Below are 17042 nucleotides of genomic sequence, written 5' to 3' on the forward strand. Positions count from 1 at the left end.
TTACTGATTAGGATTTATTTTCTCATAAATACAGTTTTCTGAAATTTCAAGCTTAGAGAAACTGTACTTGACCAAATCAGTGTTTTTTGAGTAAGTACATGTAAAGATATGGGTCATGAGACTATTGATACTAACCTTCACATTTCTCAACTTTTATCATCACCATCATTTTTTCTTCATTATTTTTGAAATTCTGCAATCCTGTTGTTCTTTCTTTATTATTTTTTAACCTCAGTATGGTTACTGTGAAGATAATACACAGAGAGATTGTAGTAGCATGTCAGATAAAGAGTACATTTCTTTTTGAACAATGTCACACCTTCCTTTGCTCTCTCCCAATTTTTCACCCCATTCCCACCCACACAAGTTGTATAGCTTATCTTCAACATTTTGTCTAGTGAGTGTTACTGCTACGTTTGTTCACTCTCTGTCCCTCCATTTCTGTGCCCCTTCTTACTCTCCCAAAGACAGATAAACAGACTAATGAGAGAAAAGGAAAAGAAAAAAATGTTTCTATTTCCTGGAGTTCATTTCAGTAAATACTATTTTTAATTGTTGGGGTAACATATAGAAGGGTTACAGTTACATTCACCAGATAGTAGGTGCATTACTTGTCACACATTGATTACCCTTCTTATGTTTTTGACCCCATTTCCCTCCCCAAACCACCTCCTAATCATCTTGTTTTCCCCCCTTCCATTTCCTATTTCAAATAAACAAATAAATGTATATACAATATACCAGGTAACAAAGTCATACACACACTGTAACAGTATGAGATAAACCAAAGGTCAACAAAAGAGAAGAGAAATAACATCAACAATCGCACAAGGTAAAGCTCTTGTTTCCATATCCTAAAGATCCTTTCATTTAGTCTCATCCTATATGATCTGTGTACCTAAGTTTTGTGCTATTATAATCCTTTAGAGACTTGGAAAAAATCATATTAAGTGAACTAATCCAGACACGAAGGAACATAGGTTCAATGGGTTCCCTCATTTGTAATAATTAGTACACATCTAAGACTCTCCTAGCAGAGGATTACAATAGTAAATACTATTTTATATGATCAAATACACATAAGTATTTTGCCTTTGTGTTCCTCTCTTAAGAGTGCCCTCTTTTGGTCTCACTGTATGCAAATGCATTGAGACCTATATAATTTATTATGTCACAGTGTAAATATCCATAGAAAATGAGGTTCTAAGTTATTCGTAGTTCAAGTGAACTTTGTAGGGCTTGTGTTCTTTTGAAACCAGAGATGTTTCATCAAACCTAGTTATTCCAATGGTTCTAACAGCTTGGAATCTTTTGTCTTATCTTCTACTGTCCAAGATTGGCTGCTTTGTATGAAATGTTGGTTCTAATCTCTTCTGTAGGGAAATTAGTCATGATTTTAGCCCTTTTAAGTAGAGTTGTTAGCCTTGTCTTGGTTACTTCAGAAATAAAATAAAAGTCTGAGCAGGAAGAAGCAGCATCTTGTCCTTGAGACTTGTCCTTGCCCTCTACTTTCCTTCTTTATGATTGTTTAAAGTTAGAGAATCCTTGTACGAGGACAGAAGGATAAGGCCAGAACCATCCAAGTATTTGACTTGCTTTTATGTCTTCCTGCTGTAATTTATACCAGATTAGTTTTTAGATGTCTGCATCTAATTTGCCCTTACTTTTTCCTGCTACAAAAAGAACATTCTACAAGGCTATCCACATTTTCAAAAAGAAAAATTCAAAGATAGAGCTTTTATGAAGTCCTTTTCATGACAATTGAGATACTGCACCTCTTATGATTGGTACCTACTTCTGTGAGGATGGTTAATAATTTTGGTGATACTGAAACATATTTGTAACATTTTATTCCATCTTTACTTCTCCAGGAAAATCTTAACCTAAATATTACTGCATGTAATTTTCAATGTGTTCAAAATTGAGTTAAATAAGAAGTTAGTGTGAATGCGTGTTTTCTTCTGAGAGGTGATTCTGCATCAGCATGTTTTTACCCTGGGATGAAGACAGTCAATGTGAGGACAGCTATTTTAATGTGTTTGATTATTTTTTTAGGACTTTATGCATATGACAAAATTAATCTCCTTTCGGGGATGACAGAAAGATTTTCTTTTTCACATCAAATATCCATTAATTTACATTAAAAAAACAGTGGTAAAAACTCTATGTGAAATGTTAGAATTTTTATGTATGAAAAGCAAATTCTAGCAAAGCACTTCATTTGAGCAGATTCCAAGGAAATACTTTTCTCAGTTACATTCAGGTTATTTTCCAAATTGTAAAAATAGGATGTTCTTCAAATTCTGAATTCTAATCATCTTGGGGGAAAATTTATTGGAAACCTAAATTCAGAACACATTTCTTCTTAAGCAAGAAAGTCATGCCAGAGATAATAGTAGCTATGCTCTTGTGGAAGGCAGATGGTTGTTGTAAGACAGATTTTTTTCAGTTTAGACTTTAAATTTAAGCATCATGTTTGCTTTCTTTCTGGAAATACCATAAAGTTTGCTTTATTTCATCTGCTACATGAATAGAGGACTTAAAAAATAGAGACTGAGAAACACTGAATAATTAGGATTTAATTTTTCTTAGAGACCCATTTATTTCAGTATATGTTTAAAATTACTTTATGCAAATAAGTCTATCTTGTATTTCATGGGCTGTTATTTTGTTTTCTCCAGACATCTCGAGGGGAATTTGACTCCAGTGAATTTGAAGTTAGGAGACGCTATCAAGATTTCCTTTGGCTGAAGGGAAAACTTGAGGAATCACACCCCACCCTGATTATTCCAGTAAGTTTCCTCCAGTAAATTTCACCAGAGTTTTCATAGAATAGTTACTATTTTTCCTTTAGATTTTGGAATATCTAAAACTTAATATTTCTGAGTAGAGTTGTTTGCCTTATCTTGGTTCCTTTGGAAATAAAACAAAAGGCTGAGCAGGAAGAAGCCACATCTTGTCCTTGAGACTTGAGATCTGAGGATAGCCATCCTGGGAAAGGAAGGTCCGAAGACTCTATCTCCATTTTAGCTACCAGAAAACCAGAAGTGGGTTCAAAAGTAGATCAAAGTGCTAAGTGATCGAGTGCTAGCCTTGAGCTAAGTAAGTGCCCAGGCCCCATGACTGACAAAAAAGAAGGTAATATCTTTATGTTCAGTGTTATACATTTATCTTAGGAATATTTCTTTCTCAAGTTTCCAATCTAAGTTCAGAGTTATTAAAAACTTTTGTAATATATAATAATCTCATGTAATATTTGGGGTATTGTGAATTTTTATATTTATAGCATATGATCAGATGTTTAATTAGTCTTACAACTGTTAAGAATATAGACTCCCTTGTAAATGAGTGCCACATTGTGTTCTGAATAGCTTTTGTATTTATTTATTTTTTTGTTCATCTTTTTCTTTTTTGGACTCAGCCATTACCAGAGAAGTTTATAGTGAAAGGAATGGTGGAGCGCTTTAATGATGACTTCATCGAGACTCGCAGGAAGGCATTGCATAAATTTTTGAACAGAATTGCTGATCATCCAACTTTAACATTTAATGAAGACTTCAAGGTTTTTCTTACTGCAGAAGCCTGGGTAAATGATTTTGATTTATTTCCATAGAACCCTTCACTCTCTATGATTGTAGCAGCAGACTGTAGGATTTCTCTTGTTAGTTACTGCATGATGTAGTTTTGAGAAGCACTGGAAAGCTCTATCTTGCAGGTATAACTGTGTGTCATATTGACATACTTATTCTATAAAATACATGTTACACAGTTGTTCTGTCTTCCTCATGTTGAAAACTCTAACTTCCTTTTGTGGATAACTTTCTGAATTTTTTTAAAAGGGCAAGATTCTCATTGTATATGAGAATATATACTAAATATATGTAGGTATTTTTATTGACCCAACTTTGCGTGGTATTGGATTGGGACTTCAAAAGTCTGTATAGAAATCATTACTAAATGAACAGGTAATGCTGAATGGATGAAAGTGGCAGGGAGAGAAGAGAGAGAGAAAAGCACAGTGTCATCTCTGTATTTTTCTTTGAATTCTCTATGTGAGGAATATCCTAATTTCTAATACAGAATTCTTACATTCTCTTTGCTATTTTCTGTTTTCTGTTGTGAAGTTGCTACTCAGCACGAAAAATAATATGGAGGATAGAAGGTTAGTGTTAAGCAGTCGGTGGTGTCTCAGTAGCAACAGGTAGATCTGAGATCTGGAAGTCCTTTGTGAGTTCTGGTACATGGGGTTTTGACCTGACTCTGGAACCTTAGAAACTGTTAGGAACATTCCCTATGGTCCTCAGTTGCAGTAACAGCTCACCAGCTGTGGTTTGTGCACTCCCTGAGGATGTTTACTCTATCAAGTGGGGCTGTAGCTGTCCTGAACAAAATGTGTGGCCTGGTCCATTCTGCCACCTGCTGTTTCTCAATAAAGCCACACTAACTTGGAAACGTGCTGATTTATCATATTTCTCTATAAATAATTGCATATAAGAAATGCAGCAAAGAAAACCAGGAAGCAGATAGGTAGTTACTCAATATTTGAGCAAATAACGTAATCTTCACACTAGGTGGTGGATATTAGTTCTTAGAGACTTATTTCTTGTGTGTTGAACCTTTACTGTTGTTGTTGTTTTTTGTTGTTGTTGTTGTTGTTTTTGTGCCAGTCCTGGGCTTAAGCTCAGGGCCTGAGCACTGTCCTTGGACTTTTTAAGGCTAGAGCTCTACCACTACAGCCATAGCACCACCTCCAGCTTTTTTCTACGTATGTGGTACCAAGGAATCAAACCTGGGTCTTCGTGCATGCTAGGCAAGCACTCTACCACTAGACCAAACTCCCGGCCCCTTCACTGTTTATGTGAGTGCAGCTCTATGTCTTAATAAATACTATGACTGTCTTCAGAATCCCTTACAAATACAACAACTATTAACAGAATCTCCTCCTCTTTATAATTGTGCCATGCTTGTGAAGGGATAATTTGATTCATAGTATACCATTTTATAGCATCTCTTCTCTTTTGCAAGTCTGTAGCTGCCCTCTCTAGGTGAACTCTGAAACTGTACATGTTTGTGCTTGTGTGTATACACATAAATATGTATATAATAGACATAAGTAAATGCATATATATATTACTAAAAACCTTTTCCTAATGACAGCGCACCAGTGAAGGTGGTGTTATGATTGACCAACTTCAGGTAGTATCTATTTACAAACTGTCCTAATGAATTTAAGGAGGCAAAGCTGGCTTGTGCTTAACAGTGGGATAAGATTTGGCATCTAATATCAGTTGCCTGGACTCTCATTCCTGCTTAGTCACTTATCTCTTAAATCTTAAGCCAAATTACTTAACCCTCTTGTACATCTAATTTCTTCTGAAAATATGATTATGATAATAGGATCTACCTTGTAAGATAATTTTGAAATTGTGTGTGTGTGTGTGTGTGTGTGTGTGTGTGGCTAGTACTTAGAATATATTATATTCTCAATAAATGTTACCATTATCATACATAAAGAATTAATGAAGTATTTCCATTTTCCCACAGAATTAATATAGACTGCGAGACGTCTTCCCTTTATCGTTGCTCCATTAACTTCATGTTATAAAATATATATGATGGCATAGCATATTACCCTTTTCTCCAGCATCTCATTGAGCATTGTTCTATCTGTTACATTCTGTTCTTTTAAAGATTTATGCTCTGAGGCAGCATTATACACCTGATTTATGTAAATGCTTTCAGAGGAATATTTCCAGAGGACTGACCATGAGAGCAGAAACTATGCCATAAAGCAGCATGGTGGCTCATGCCTGTAATCCTAGCTACTAGGGAGGCTGAGATCTGAAGATCTTGGATCAAAGCCAGCCCAGGCATTAAGTCCGTGAGACTCCAATTAACCACCAGCAAAGCAAAAGTGGTACTGTGTGGCTCAAGGGTTAGGGCAGTAGCCTTGAACTGAAGAGCTCAGGGACAGCACCCAGGCCCAGAGTTCAAGCCCCAGCACCTACCAAAAAACAACAAAAAAGAAATTCATCCGCCTCAAAGTCATATTACAATATGATACACATGACAAATAGTTTTGTTATCTTCATCTAATTAGATTTTCTGTTTTTCATCTTTTGAATTGAGACATGGAATATTGTTGCTTGCTTCACCACAGTACATTCTGTTTTGTCTCTAGGATCTCTCCTCCCACAAGAAGCAAGGGCCTGGGTTGCTAAGCAGGATGGGGCAGACAGTCAAAGCTGTGGCATCCTCCATGAGAGGGGTGAAGAACCGGCCAGAGGAGTTCATGGAAATGAACAACTTCATTGAAATGTTTAGCCAGAAAATTAATTTAATAGATAAAATATCTCAGAGAATCTACAAGGAAGAAAGGGGTATGTAGCATCACTGAAGTGTGGTCTCCAGATTGTTTTGTTCACTTCTGGAATTTTCACATTTGCTAGTGTAGGATGGTGACATTCTTAGAACCTCACTGCTAGCACGTGGTTATTCCCTGCAATGTATTGGAAGTCTCTGATTCTTTCCTGAGGTTGAGGGCAGGCATGGCCAGCCCCATTGGGGTTCTTTAAAAGTAATTTTTATTGGAAAGGTGATGTACAGAGGGGTTACAGTTACATAACTCAAGTAATTAGTACGTTTCTTTTTGAATAGTGTCACCCCTCCGCCATCTCTCCCTTCCTTACCCACTCTCTCCTAAGTTGAACAGTTCATTTCAAACATAGTATCTAGTATCACTGCTAAATTAATTAACCCTTTGTCCTTCTAGTTCTGTGCTTCCCCTTCCTTTCCCCAAATCAGATGAGCTTACATACAAGATAGAAGTTACAGATATAAAAAACAATAAAAAAGGGGACAAAACAGAAGACAAACAAAAAACAAAAACAACAAAAAACCACATAAATAGCCCACAGAATGGGTGAGCTTTCCTAGCTAGGCATCAGACAAGGGCCTCATTTCTGAAATAAACTTACACTTCAAAAAATTAAACCCATTCCCAAATAAATCCTCAAAGAAGCAGCAACTCACTTAATGAATGGGCTAAAAGCTTAAACAGAGATTTCTCAGAAGAAGTAAGAATGGCCAATAAACACATGAAGAAATGTTCAGCATCTCTGGGAATAAAAGAAATGCAAATCAAAACAACATTGAGATTTCACCTCACTCCAGTTAGAATGGCCATTATCAAGAAAACTAACAACAGCATAGGCTGGTGGGGATATGGTCAAAAGGCAATACTATTACACTCTTGGTGGGAATGTAAACTTGTTCAACCACTCTGGAAAGCAGGAGATTCCACAAAAGACTAAATATGGAACTTGCCTATGACCTAGTAATCCCACTCCAGAGCATTTCTCCAGTTGACCACAACCCAGGCTACACTAAAGCCACCAGCACAATCATGTCCATTGCAGCACCGTTTAACATAGCTAAGATAAGGAATCAAACCTGATGCCCCTCAGTAGATGAATGGATTATGAAAATGGGATATATAAACACAATGGAATGCTATGCTTCGATCAGAAAGAATGATACTTTTCCATTTGAAAGGAAATGGGATAACTCGAAAAAAGGTTTACTAAGCGAAGTAAGCCCAACCCATAGAAACACAGGTTGCATGGCCTCCCTCATTTTTAATAATTAGAATGTGCCTATAAATCTACAAGTAAATACAATGGATGATAGAAGACAAAAGAATTATACTTAGACATGATAAATATAATCTATAAACATTCACACAGTGAGACCAAAGGAGTATAGTCTTAGGAGAGGATCACAAGGGCTAAATAGCTATGTGCAAATGATCATAAAAAACCTTGCTTATTGAAATGAACTCCAAGAAATGGAAACAATAGGGTTTTTTTTATTTTACTTTTTGTGGTCCCGCTTGGTTTTATCAATTACTGTAGCTCCCATCTATACAGAACAAATACTGATAAAGGAAGACCTGAGCATGTGGATCATATATTCAATGTGGATCATATCATAAATCAAAGAATTGGTGTCTTCAGTTGTAGGTTTCTTGCAAACTTATTGGGGGGGTGGTAAAGTTGTACAAGGAGGAGTAGTAATTTTTGTATTAGGTCTTTCTAAGTATTCCAAAAAAATTCTGTGTTGGTAAGTAACTAAACTTTCCTTCTGTTTTCTGTCGTATCTGTTCTGACTTAAAAAAGAACTTCATAAATTAGTCCTTATCTCATAATGATTATTCTCTAACTCCAGGAAAATTGAAAACATTTTCTAATTTACCTAAGTTAAGAGGTATGGGTGACTAGAGCTGGGAGTTTGGCTTAGCGGTAGTGTGCTTGCCTAGCACTCACAAAGCCCTGGGTTCAGTTCCTTGATACCACACACACACAGAAAAAGCTACAAGTGTTGCTGTGGTTCAACTAGAAGAGCGCTAGTCTGGAGTTGAAGTTCTCAGGGACAGCACCCAGGGCCAGAGTTCAAGCCCCACTACTGACAAATTAATAAATGAATAAATAAATATTTACACACATGCATACATAAATATATGCATACATACATAAATACATAAATAAATAATAATGGTTGACTTTGTAAGTATATTTCCTAATATAAGTTAGTTAAGAGATGAAGAAACTCAGTCTATAGAGTGTAAAACCTGTTTGTACTGAATCCATTCAAAGTGATTCAATGTTTGCTCCTATAGCTTTGAGAAGCTAACCTATGCACAGAAAGCTTTTTTTTCATATTCAGATCATGAAGGGTTTGTGGATTACAATTAGTGGTATTGATACTTTTCTTATACTCAAATGCTTTTCTCCTTTATTCTACCGTTTCCCCATCCTCCTTTGTTTTCTTTCCTTTATTACTTTTCTTGAATTACCAGTCTATTTAGGAGAATGAATTGTATCGACCACAGGTTGAATTATTTCTCTGTGATATAGATTAAAGGAGGATGATTTCCACCCTGAAGTTCTCTTTTAGAAATAGATATGTTTATAGACAAATTGCAGTAGAAGTCATTGGAGTTGGCCTGCATGTGTTATTTGCATGTTAAGCAATTTTCAGAAAGCTCTGAATGAAAAATATTTCAGTAATTGAAAAAGGAAATGTGGACATTTTTCTTTCTACATGTATTAGTTTAATATGTTTACTATTTAGCAAAAATGGATAGACCCTAGGCTCAGGGGATAGGAATTTGGACAACTCTAGTGGTAATTAAACTTTATGAATATATTAGGTAACAACTACTATTGCTGTTGGTTTTAAATTTATCATCCTCAGTTTATTTGATCATGTGGACTTTTGAAACTTTCATAGTTTATAGCATTATGAGAGATTTCAGTAAACTTAATAGGTAGTCTCCCCAAATTCACTGAAGTACATGAATAATATATAAAATGTTCTCTGTATTTTTCTAGTATAGAAAAACATTTCTCAACATTTTTCAATGAAATATATTCCTACTACTAGATGCCCATAATCCTAGCTATGAAAGATGCCAAGCCCTAAAATTATAGTTTGAGAGTCTCTGAGAAAGAGATTCTTATTTCCAAGTAACCAGCAAAAAGCCAGAAGGGGAAATGTGATTCAAATGGAAGAGGTCTCTTGGACAGAAAAAACCACGTGAGGGCCCCAAGGCCCTAAGTTCAAGCCCCAGTAAAAGCACAGGAAAAATGTTTCAGTTTCCTTTTTATTTGTTTATCATGCACAACGTAGCTTTGGTTACTTGTTCAATTTCATTAATATGAAGATATTTAACACTTCATATATCACACAGTGCTTACAAAAATCTTAAGACTTGACCTTTGTTTTAAGGAGCATATAGGCCAAGAATAATAGATAGCAATTATAATAGGATGGAATAATGCTTTACTAGAAATACAAATATGATTGCTTCATGGGGGGAAAAAGCAGCTTGAAATCCTTTGGAGCAAAAATCAAAGGAGATTGTTTGAGGTAGGGGGAAGTACTTTGTTGGGTAGCAAAGTGGAAGAGGTGAAGACAAAGCAATATGCCCAGATGTGCCCCTTTCATTCATGAATGAAAATCACTTTGGCCTGAGTCAAAATTAGATTTGGGGAGTGGGAAGTGAGTTTGGCCTAGTGGTAGAGTGCTTGCCTTGCATGTATGAAGACCCAGGTTTTTTCCTCAGTACCACATACATAGAAAAAATCTTGAAGTGGTGCTTAGGCTCAAGTGGTAGAGCTCTAGCCTTGAGAAAGTGCAAGGATAGGGCTCAGGCCCTGAGCTCAAGCCCCAGGACTGGTCAAAAAAATAGATTTGGGGGCCAGGAGGTTGGTCTAGTGGTAGAGTGCTTTCCTAGCATTCACAAAGACCCAGGTTTGATTCCTTGGTACCATATACAATAGAAAAAAAAAAGTGGAAGTGGTGCTGTGGCTCAGTGGTAGAGCTCTAGCCTTGAGAAAGCCCTAGACAGTGCTTAGGCCCTGACTTCAAGGCCCAGGAATGGCAAAAAAAAAAAAATAGATTTGTCAGAGACACTTGACAATCGGGCCTGGAACAGAAGGCAGGGAAATATTATAAAGGCCTTTCTAAGTCAGTGAAGAACTCTAATATTTATTGTGATACAAATGGAAAAAGGACAAAATAGAGTTCTTGCATGAGTACAAATGAGAGATGTGATTAAGATAGATGAGTTAAGTCAACTTTTGAAAATCTAGAAGTACTAGAAATTAGCTCTTAGAGCTGTAATTCTAGGAATGTCTCCAGGTTTTTTACTTCGGTAGTCATTGCCATTTAGTGGGCTATAGAAGCCCAAGGAAGGAAAAAACGAAGACAAATTTTGTTTAGGATATTTTCCCATGAAACAAGTTAATGTAATTGTAGCATAGTTAGAAGTTGCAATAGATCTGTTTATTTTTATTTTTTTTTATTTTTTTATTTTATTAAATATAATTTTTTATTGTAATTAATAAAAGGGTTACATGATATTTGCCAGATAGAAGGTACATTAATTCACATACATTGATACCCTTTCACATGTCTTGGTATATATTTAATACATATTTTTCCCAAATAGGAAAATTTTGATAGTGAATAAGATGCTATTATTATACCCTGCACCACTATAACTTGAGTTGGGAAAGTGGGATGCCTGATCAGACTAATGACAGATGACATCCATTTTCTTTTATTCATGATATATACTTGTGCATGATAAAAGGAATAAAATCTTTCCATGTTGTTTATAATGCAGGCATTTGTTAGTTGAAGAGCGTACTAACTCCTTGTTTGTTTTGTAGAATATTTTGATGAAATGAAAGAATATGGCCCAATTCATACCCTGTGGTCTGCATCAGAAGAAGATTTGGTTGATATTCTGAAGGGCATTGCCGGTTGCATTGGCAATTGCCGTAAGGCCACTGAAAGAAGGATGTCCGGCCTCTCGGAGGGCTTACTTCCTGTTGTGCATGAGTATGTGCTTTACAGTGAAATATTAATGGTAAGCATACCTACTTACAGTGCATCGCAGGCCCTTACAACCTCATTCAAGTTTTGTAAAGACAAGTTCTAATTCTGCCTTTGCACTGCTACTTCCCTGTCCTCGCAGGATGTTTTGACAAGTAGATACGGGATGAATATCGGATCCCTATGTTTATGAATAGATGAGTAGAGGAAACACTTTATTCAAAGACAGGAATACTCAGTTGCCATCATTACAATTTGAAGCATCCCCATTCAAGGTGTCCATTGGAAATATGATTAGATTTCCAAATAATTTAAATTTTTACTTTGAAGGAATTTTACTTTACATTTATTTTTTAGATTTCACTTCTAAGTCAATTTCCTTTAGGAAGTCATTGAGCAAAGCCTTGGTGTTTTGTTGTGACTTCTGGTTGCTTAAAAAAACAATAGGGCTGGGCGTGTGGCCTAGTGGTAGAGTACTTGCCTAACATGCATGAAGCACTGTGTTCAATTCCTTGGTATCCCATACACAGAAAAACCTAAAAGAGATGTGGCTGAAGTGATAGAGCACTAGCCTTGAGAAAGCTCAAAGGTAGTAGCCAGGCTCTAAGTTCAAGCCCCAGGACTGTCAATGAATAGATAAATACGTAAATAAATAAATGAATGAAAAACAGCCTTCAAATTAATTTTTTCTGTCACTGTTTTAAAATGCTTTTAATCCTATCTTCAGTGTTTTAATTTTTTATCCTCAAGCTAAGATTTCTAGATATTCAGCATTTCGTAATGCTATCTATAGTTGTTGATTTATAATAGGATTCATGTCTTCTTTTTTTTTTTTTTTGCTTGAACTCAGGGCCTGAGCACTGTCTGTGGGTTTTCTCAAGGCCAGAGCTCTACCGCTTGAGCCACAACACCATTTTCAGCTATTTTTTCTATGTATGTTGTGCAGAGGAATCGAACCCAGCTCTTAGTGCATGCTAGGCAAGTACTGTACCACTAGGCCAAACTCCCCTCCCCCCATATCTTATTTCTGATGTTGTATATCCTTATGTTTGAGAGATTCTTTTTTCCTTTTTCCTTGGTAAGAAAATGTGTCATAATTGTAAGCATGGCATCTGTCTCCTCTTGTTGTGTGTGGGATTTCTTTGAGGGAGTCATTGCACACAGTTCTGACTACCTGTTCAGTTATCTGGAATGATTTGAGAAGCATACCCTTCTTGCTTCCCAAAGGTCTCTGAGTTTTCACTACTGCTCAGTCTTGTACTCTGCTACAGCAGTTACCTTAGCCACATCTTTGTTCTTACTTCATTATTAATCACTGGCTGTGTGGCTCTTCAGGGAGATTTATTTGTGTATTTTCTTCTCTGAATTAGGTAGTGTTTCACCCCCTATCCTGTCAAGACAAAAGCTATATAGAGAAATATTGTTCCTGAAGGTGTAGAAAATTATAATTGGTACTGGACAGATCTTCAACTGAATTATTTTATGGAATTCTCTGATATAATGTGTAGTATTTATATTGTGGTTTTGATTCTGTTTATTATTGAAATATTTCCTTCAGTCTGAGTGTAAATAATGAATAATAATTCTGTGATAGAGTGATTAAATTAATTTATATTCTGTTACTTGGAAGGATAAGATCCAGAGCATCAAGGTTTGAGACAAGCTTGAGCAGAAAAGAAAGACTCTGAGATTCCATCTCTAAAATAACGGTCAAAAAGCCAAGTTAGCCTGGCTCAAGTTGTAGACCACTGAACAAACAAGCTGAGCAAGAGTTCATGGTCCTGAATTCACATCCCAGTATTTCCCTTTTCAGTATTAACTTTCACTTTCACTAGTTGCCTTATGGAGCAAATTCTTCATTAAAATGTATCTGTATATACAAAGACCAGTACTTTATATTTATAGACATATATCTTAAGCATGTGGAGTTGAATTATGGTGTGAGTCCTTTGCCTTATAGTAAGAAAAGTTTCTCATTTTTTCTTGGGTATGTCTATGTTTCCATTTTTATTGTTATCTCTCAGCCTGTTTCCCATAGGGTATAAGACAATTACAAAATTTAAACATTTTACCCTCCCCTCCACCCCCAACTTGGTTTTCCCCCCTTCCCTATCCAATGGGGACCAAGACATGTGAAAGGGTATCAGTGTATGTGAATTAATGCACCTTCTATCTGGCAAATATCATGTAACCCTTTTAGTAATTACAATAAAAAATATTTTTTAAAAAATTAAACATTTTTTCACTTGAACTATTTTCATATCCTCTCTCATCCATAGGAAGGGGTTTCTTGATGTTATTGTTCAATTACATATTGAAGTCAATATTTAAAAATTTGTGATAATTGTTTTGTTTTTTATTTCTTTGATATAAAGAAAGATGTTCACCTCTTTTCAAATATTTAAATATTAATTCCATTGAATGCACAGCATATGTTGATTCTCTGGACATAGTTCATCCTCAGGCCTCTCAGTTCTCATTGAAATGCTACAAAATTATCTTTTTTGCCTTCTATCTACCTGAGTTGCCTCTAGATGATTCCCTATGTAAAACTCAAAAGGGCGGTCATGGAGATTTTTCTGTCTGACGAATACTTCCGTAGATTGTTTATTTACTTACCTAGTCAGTGTTGTATTATTTCCTTAGTCTGGATAGGCAATTTTTGTGAATTGACCTTCTCTGTCTAATTAACCTGGTGAAAATTAGTGGAATATGAATACACATAAGAAGAGACCTTGTGTTTATGAAGTCTAAGTAGAAAAGTGACTCTCTAAAGGAAAGACATTGTTAAGCATTAGCAAAATTATTCAAGGTGACAATGGATTTGTACATCCACAAGGATCTTTTAAGTTTAGAAACCTTGAAACCTGAAGTGGTGATTATTGGAGAAAACAAGTTTAAACTGTCAAATCAAAAGTCAAAAATTGTTCGGTCTGGCTAGAGTGCTTGCTTAGCATTCATGAAACCCTGGGTTTGATTCTTTGGTACCACAAACACAGAAAAGGCCAAAAGTGGTGCTGTGGTTCAAGTGGTAGAGTGCTAACCTTGAGAAAGATCAAGGACAGTGCCCATTCAAGCCCCCCCAAAACTTATAATTTCTCATCTAAAGTTTGAATAATTAAACTAGATAGAGTGGCACCTATCTGTCACCCCAGCCACTGGGAGGCTAATCCAGGAGGATTGGAAGTTTGAGGCTATCCTGGATAAAGGACAATACATTTGAAACATAGTTAAAACAAAAGGGCTCTGCATATGTGAATGCACAGGACAGCTTTCTTAGTCACACTGTAGCTGATGGTATAATTGGTTGGGTTTGGGGGGGGGGTTCTTATAATAGGACTTGCTACCTTGCTACCTGGTATGGATATATTTATACGTAAGAAGCCATATGACCTCCAGCTCCAGGTGGGGTGCACTGTAGTACATTCCAGTGCTTCTGCTAGTATTTCTGTTTTGTTCTTTGCTGAATTAGATGTTGAACAATCATACAGTGCTGAAGCTGGCAAAACTGTATGTGTGTGTGTGTGTGTGTGTGGGTGTGTGTGTACTCAGAGCCTGGCCACTGACCTTGAGATTTTAGACTTCTACCACTTGAGCCATAGCTCTACTTCTACCATTTTGGCAATTTATAGGAGAAAAGAATCTCACAGCCTTTTCTTTCCCTGCTGTCTTCAAACTTCTATCCTCAGATTTTAGCCACCTGAGTAGCTGGGATTATAGGCATGAGCCACCAGCCCTGGACTCCAAAACCAATTTTTTTTTGGTGGGTCATGTGGCTTGAAATCAGCCTGGGCACTGTCGCTGAGCTCTTCAGCCCAAGGCTACCACCCTATCTCTGGGCCTTGTTAGCGTTGTCCCTGGGCTCTCCAGGTCAAAGCTACCACCTTACCCTTGAGCCAAGCCCCACTTCCAATTTTCTAGAGGTTAATTGTAGATAAGAGTCTCAGGTCCTTTTGCGCCTGGCTTTGAACTCTGATCCTCAGATCTCAGCTTCCTGAGTATCTAGGTTTACAGGCATGAGACGCCTCACCCAGCCAAAACCAATTTTTAAAATTAAGTATATCCTCAAATGATTGATGGTATTGGGAATATATTTCTTTGTCTTTTTTTGGTACTGGGGATCAAACCCAGGATGTTGCACTTGCTAGACAAGCACTTTGCCACTGAGCTACATCCCAGCCCATTGGGGATATATTTCTTGTATCTATTTCTATTCTCTGTAAATTTCTGTTTTCTAGAAGATTATTAACTACAACTTAATTTTCTCCTTTTAACGTGAAGGGTGTTATGAAAAGAAGAGACCAAATACAAGCAGAATTGGACTCCAAGGTTGAAGCTTTGGTTTATAAAAAGGGAGATGCTCATCTGGTAAGTTTGTCAGTGTGTTGAGATGACCCTTCAGAATTCACCATCTAAATTTTCTAAACAGCCTAGAACTTCATTACATATTATTTCTAAGCATTTGGCAAGTTGTGCATTAGTGATTTTTCTAGACGTTTAATATATCGTGAGAGACTTGAAACTTAACAGGGATGTGTTGCTGTCTTTCTCATTTGTCTTGGTTTACCTTGTATGGAACGAATGAAGCTAATGTTTTTAAAGGATGTGATGTGTTTACAAGAGGGGTTGAGAAGTGTTTTGTGTTGTGCCAAGAAGTACTCAGTAAATAAAATACACATTTTAGTAATTTCATCAGCAACTTATGCCACTTAATGTTAAGTGGTTTCTGGTTATTGTAAAAAAATTTTTTACAAAGGAGGTATTTTTGTTTTCAGCTTTAGTTCCTTCCTTAGAAACATGGCGATCTTCAAATGTACAGGGTGGTAAAATAATGAATTTTCCTATATGCCTATCCTGGGCCTTCATTCTTTCTCAGTTTTCTTTAATGAAAATATGTAGCCCAACATTTCACTTATTTTTTTCTCTCCTCATCTCATTATACTACTCTTCCTCCATCCATTCATTCATTCATTCATTCATTCATCACTTATTGCTGTGTTCTATGGGAAATTCTAGATATTGCATTGTTTTCCCCCCTGGCATTTTGATATCTGCATCTTAATCTGTCTGCATGTTTTCTAAGTAATACTATCAAATCAAAATTATTGCTTTAATTTAAATATGAGTAGTAACTTAGAATTTAAAATCATTTGAAAATTTTGTATAGATATTGAAACAGAGAAAGAGTAAAATTGGAGCAAATTCTATTTCAAGCCCCTCCATTTGTTTGTTTTTAACTCCTCCCTTCCTAAACCCCCTCCCTTCCTCCCTCCCTGCCTTTCCTTTTCCTTCCTCCCTCTCTGCCTTTTCTTTTCCTTCCTTCCTTCCTTCCTTCTTTCCTTCCTTCCTTCCTTCCTCCCTCCCTCCCTCCCTCCCTCCCTCCCTCCCTTCCTTCCCTTATTGGTGGTACTCAGGCCAAGTAAGCCCTCCACTCCTTGACCTATATCTCTGGTGCTTTTGTCCTTTCTTTTCTTTTCTTTTCTTCAGGTAGATCTTGCTTTTTGCCAAGATCATGGTTCTCACTAGTTCAGATGTTGTCTTGAAAACTTTTTCCTAAGCTGACCTGGAATCTATCCTTCTGACCTTAACTTCCTATACAGCTAGGACTACAGGCATGAACACTGCCTCTAGCCCCATGT

At 36.5% G+C, this 17042-nt stretch overlaps 1 protein-coding gene across 1 annotated transcript in view; it reads left to right on the forward strand.

Moving 5' to 3' along the window:
• Snx7 (sorting nexin 7) overlaps positions 1–17042 on the forward strand; it is a 78099-nt gene that overhangs the window by 28093 nt on the left and 32964 nt on the right. The window contains exons 3-7 of the mRNA XM_090334250.1: positions 2682–2792; positions 3422–3586; positions 6182–6380; positions 11238–11437; positions 15685–15771. Coding sequence (XP_090190376.1) covers positions 2682–2792; positions 3422–3586; positions 6182–6380; positions 11238–11437; positions 15685–15771 — 762 coding nt within the window. The remainder of the gene's footprint in view (positions 1–2681; positions 2793–3421; positions 3587–6181; positions 6381–11237; positions 11438–15684; positions 15772–17042) is intronic.

This window comes from Megascapheus bottae, chromosome 6, assembly GCF_031878675.1.
Source record: "Megascapheus bottae isolate mThoBot1 chromosome 6, mThoBot2.hap1, whole genome shotgun sequence".
Lineage (NCBI taxonomy): Eukaryota > Metazoa > Chordata > Mammalia > Rodentia > Geomyidae > Megascapheus > Megascapheus bottae.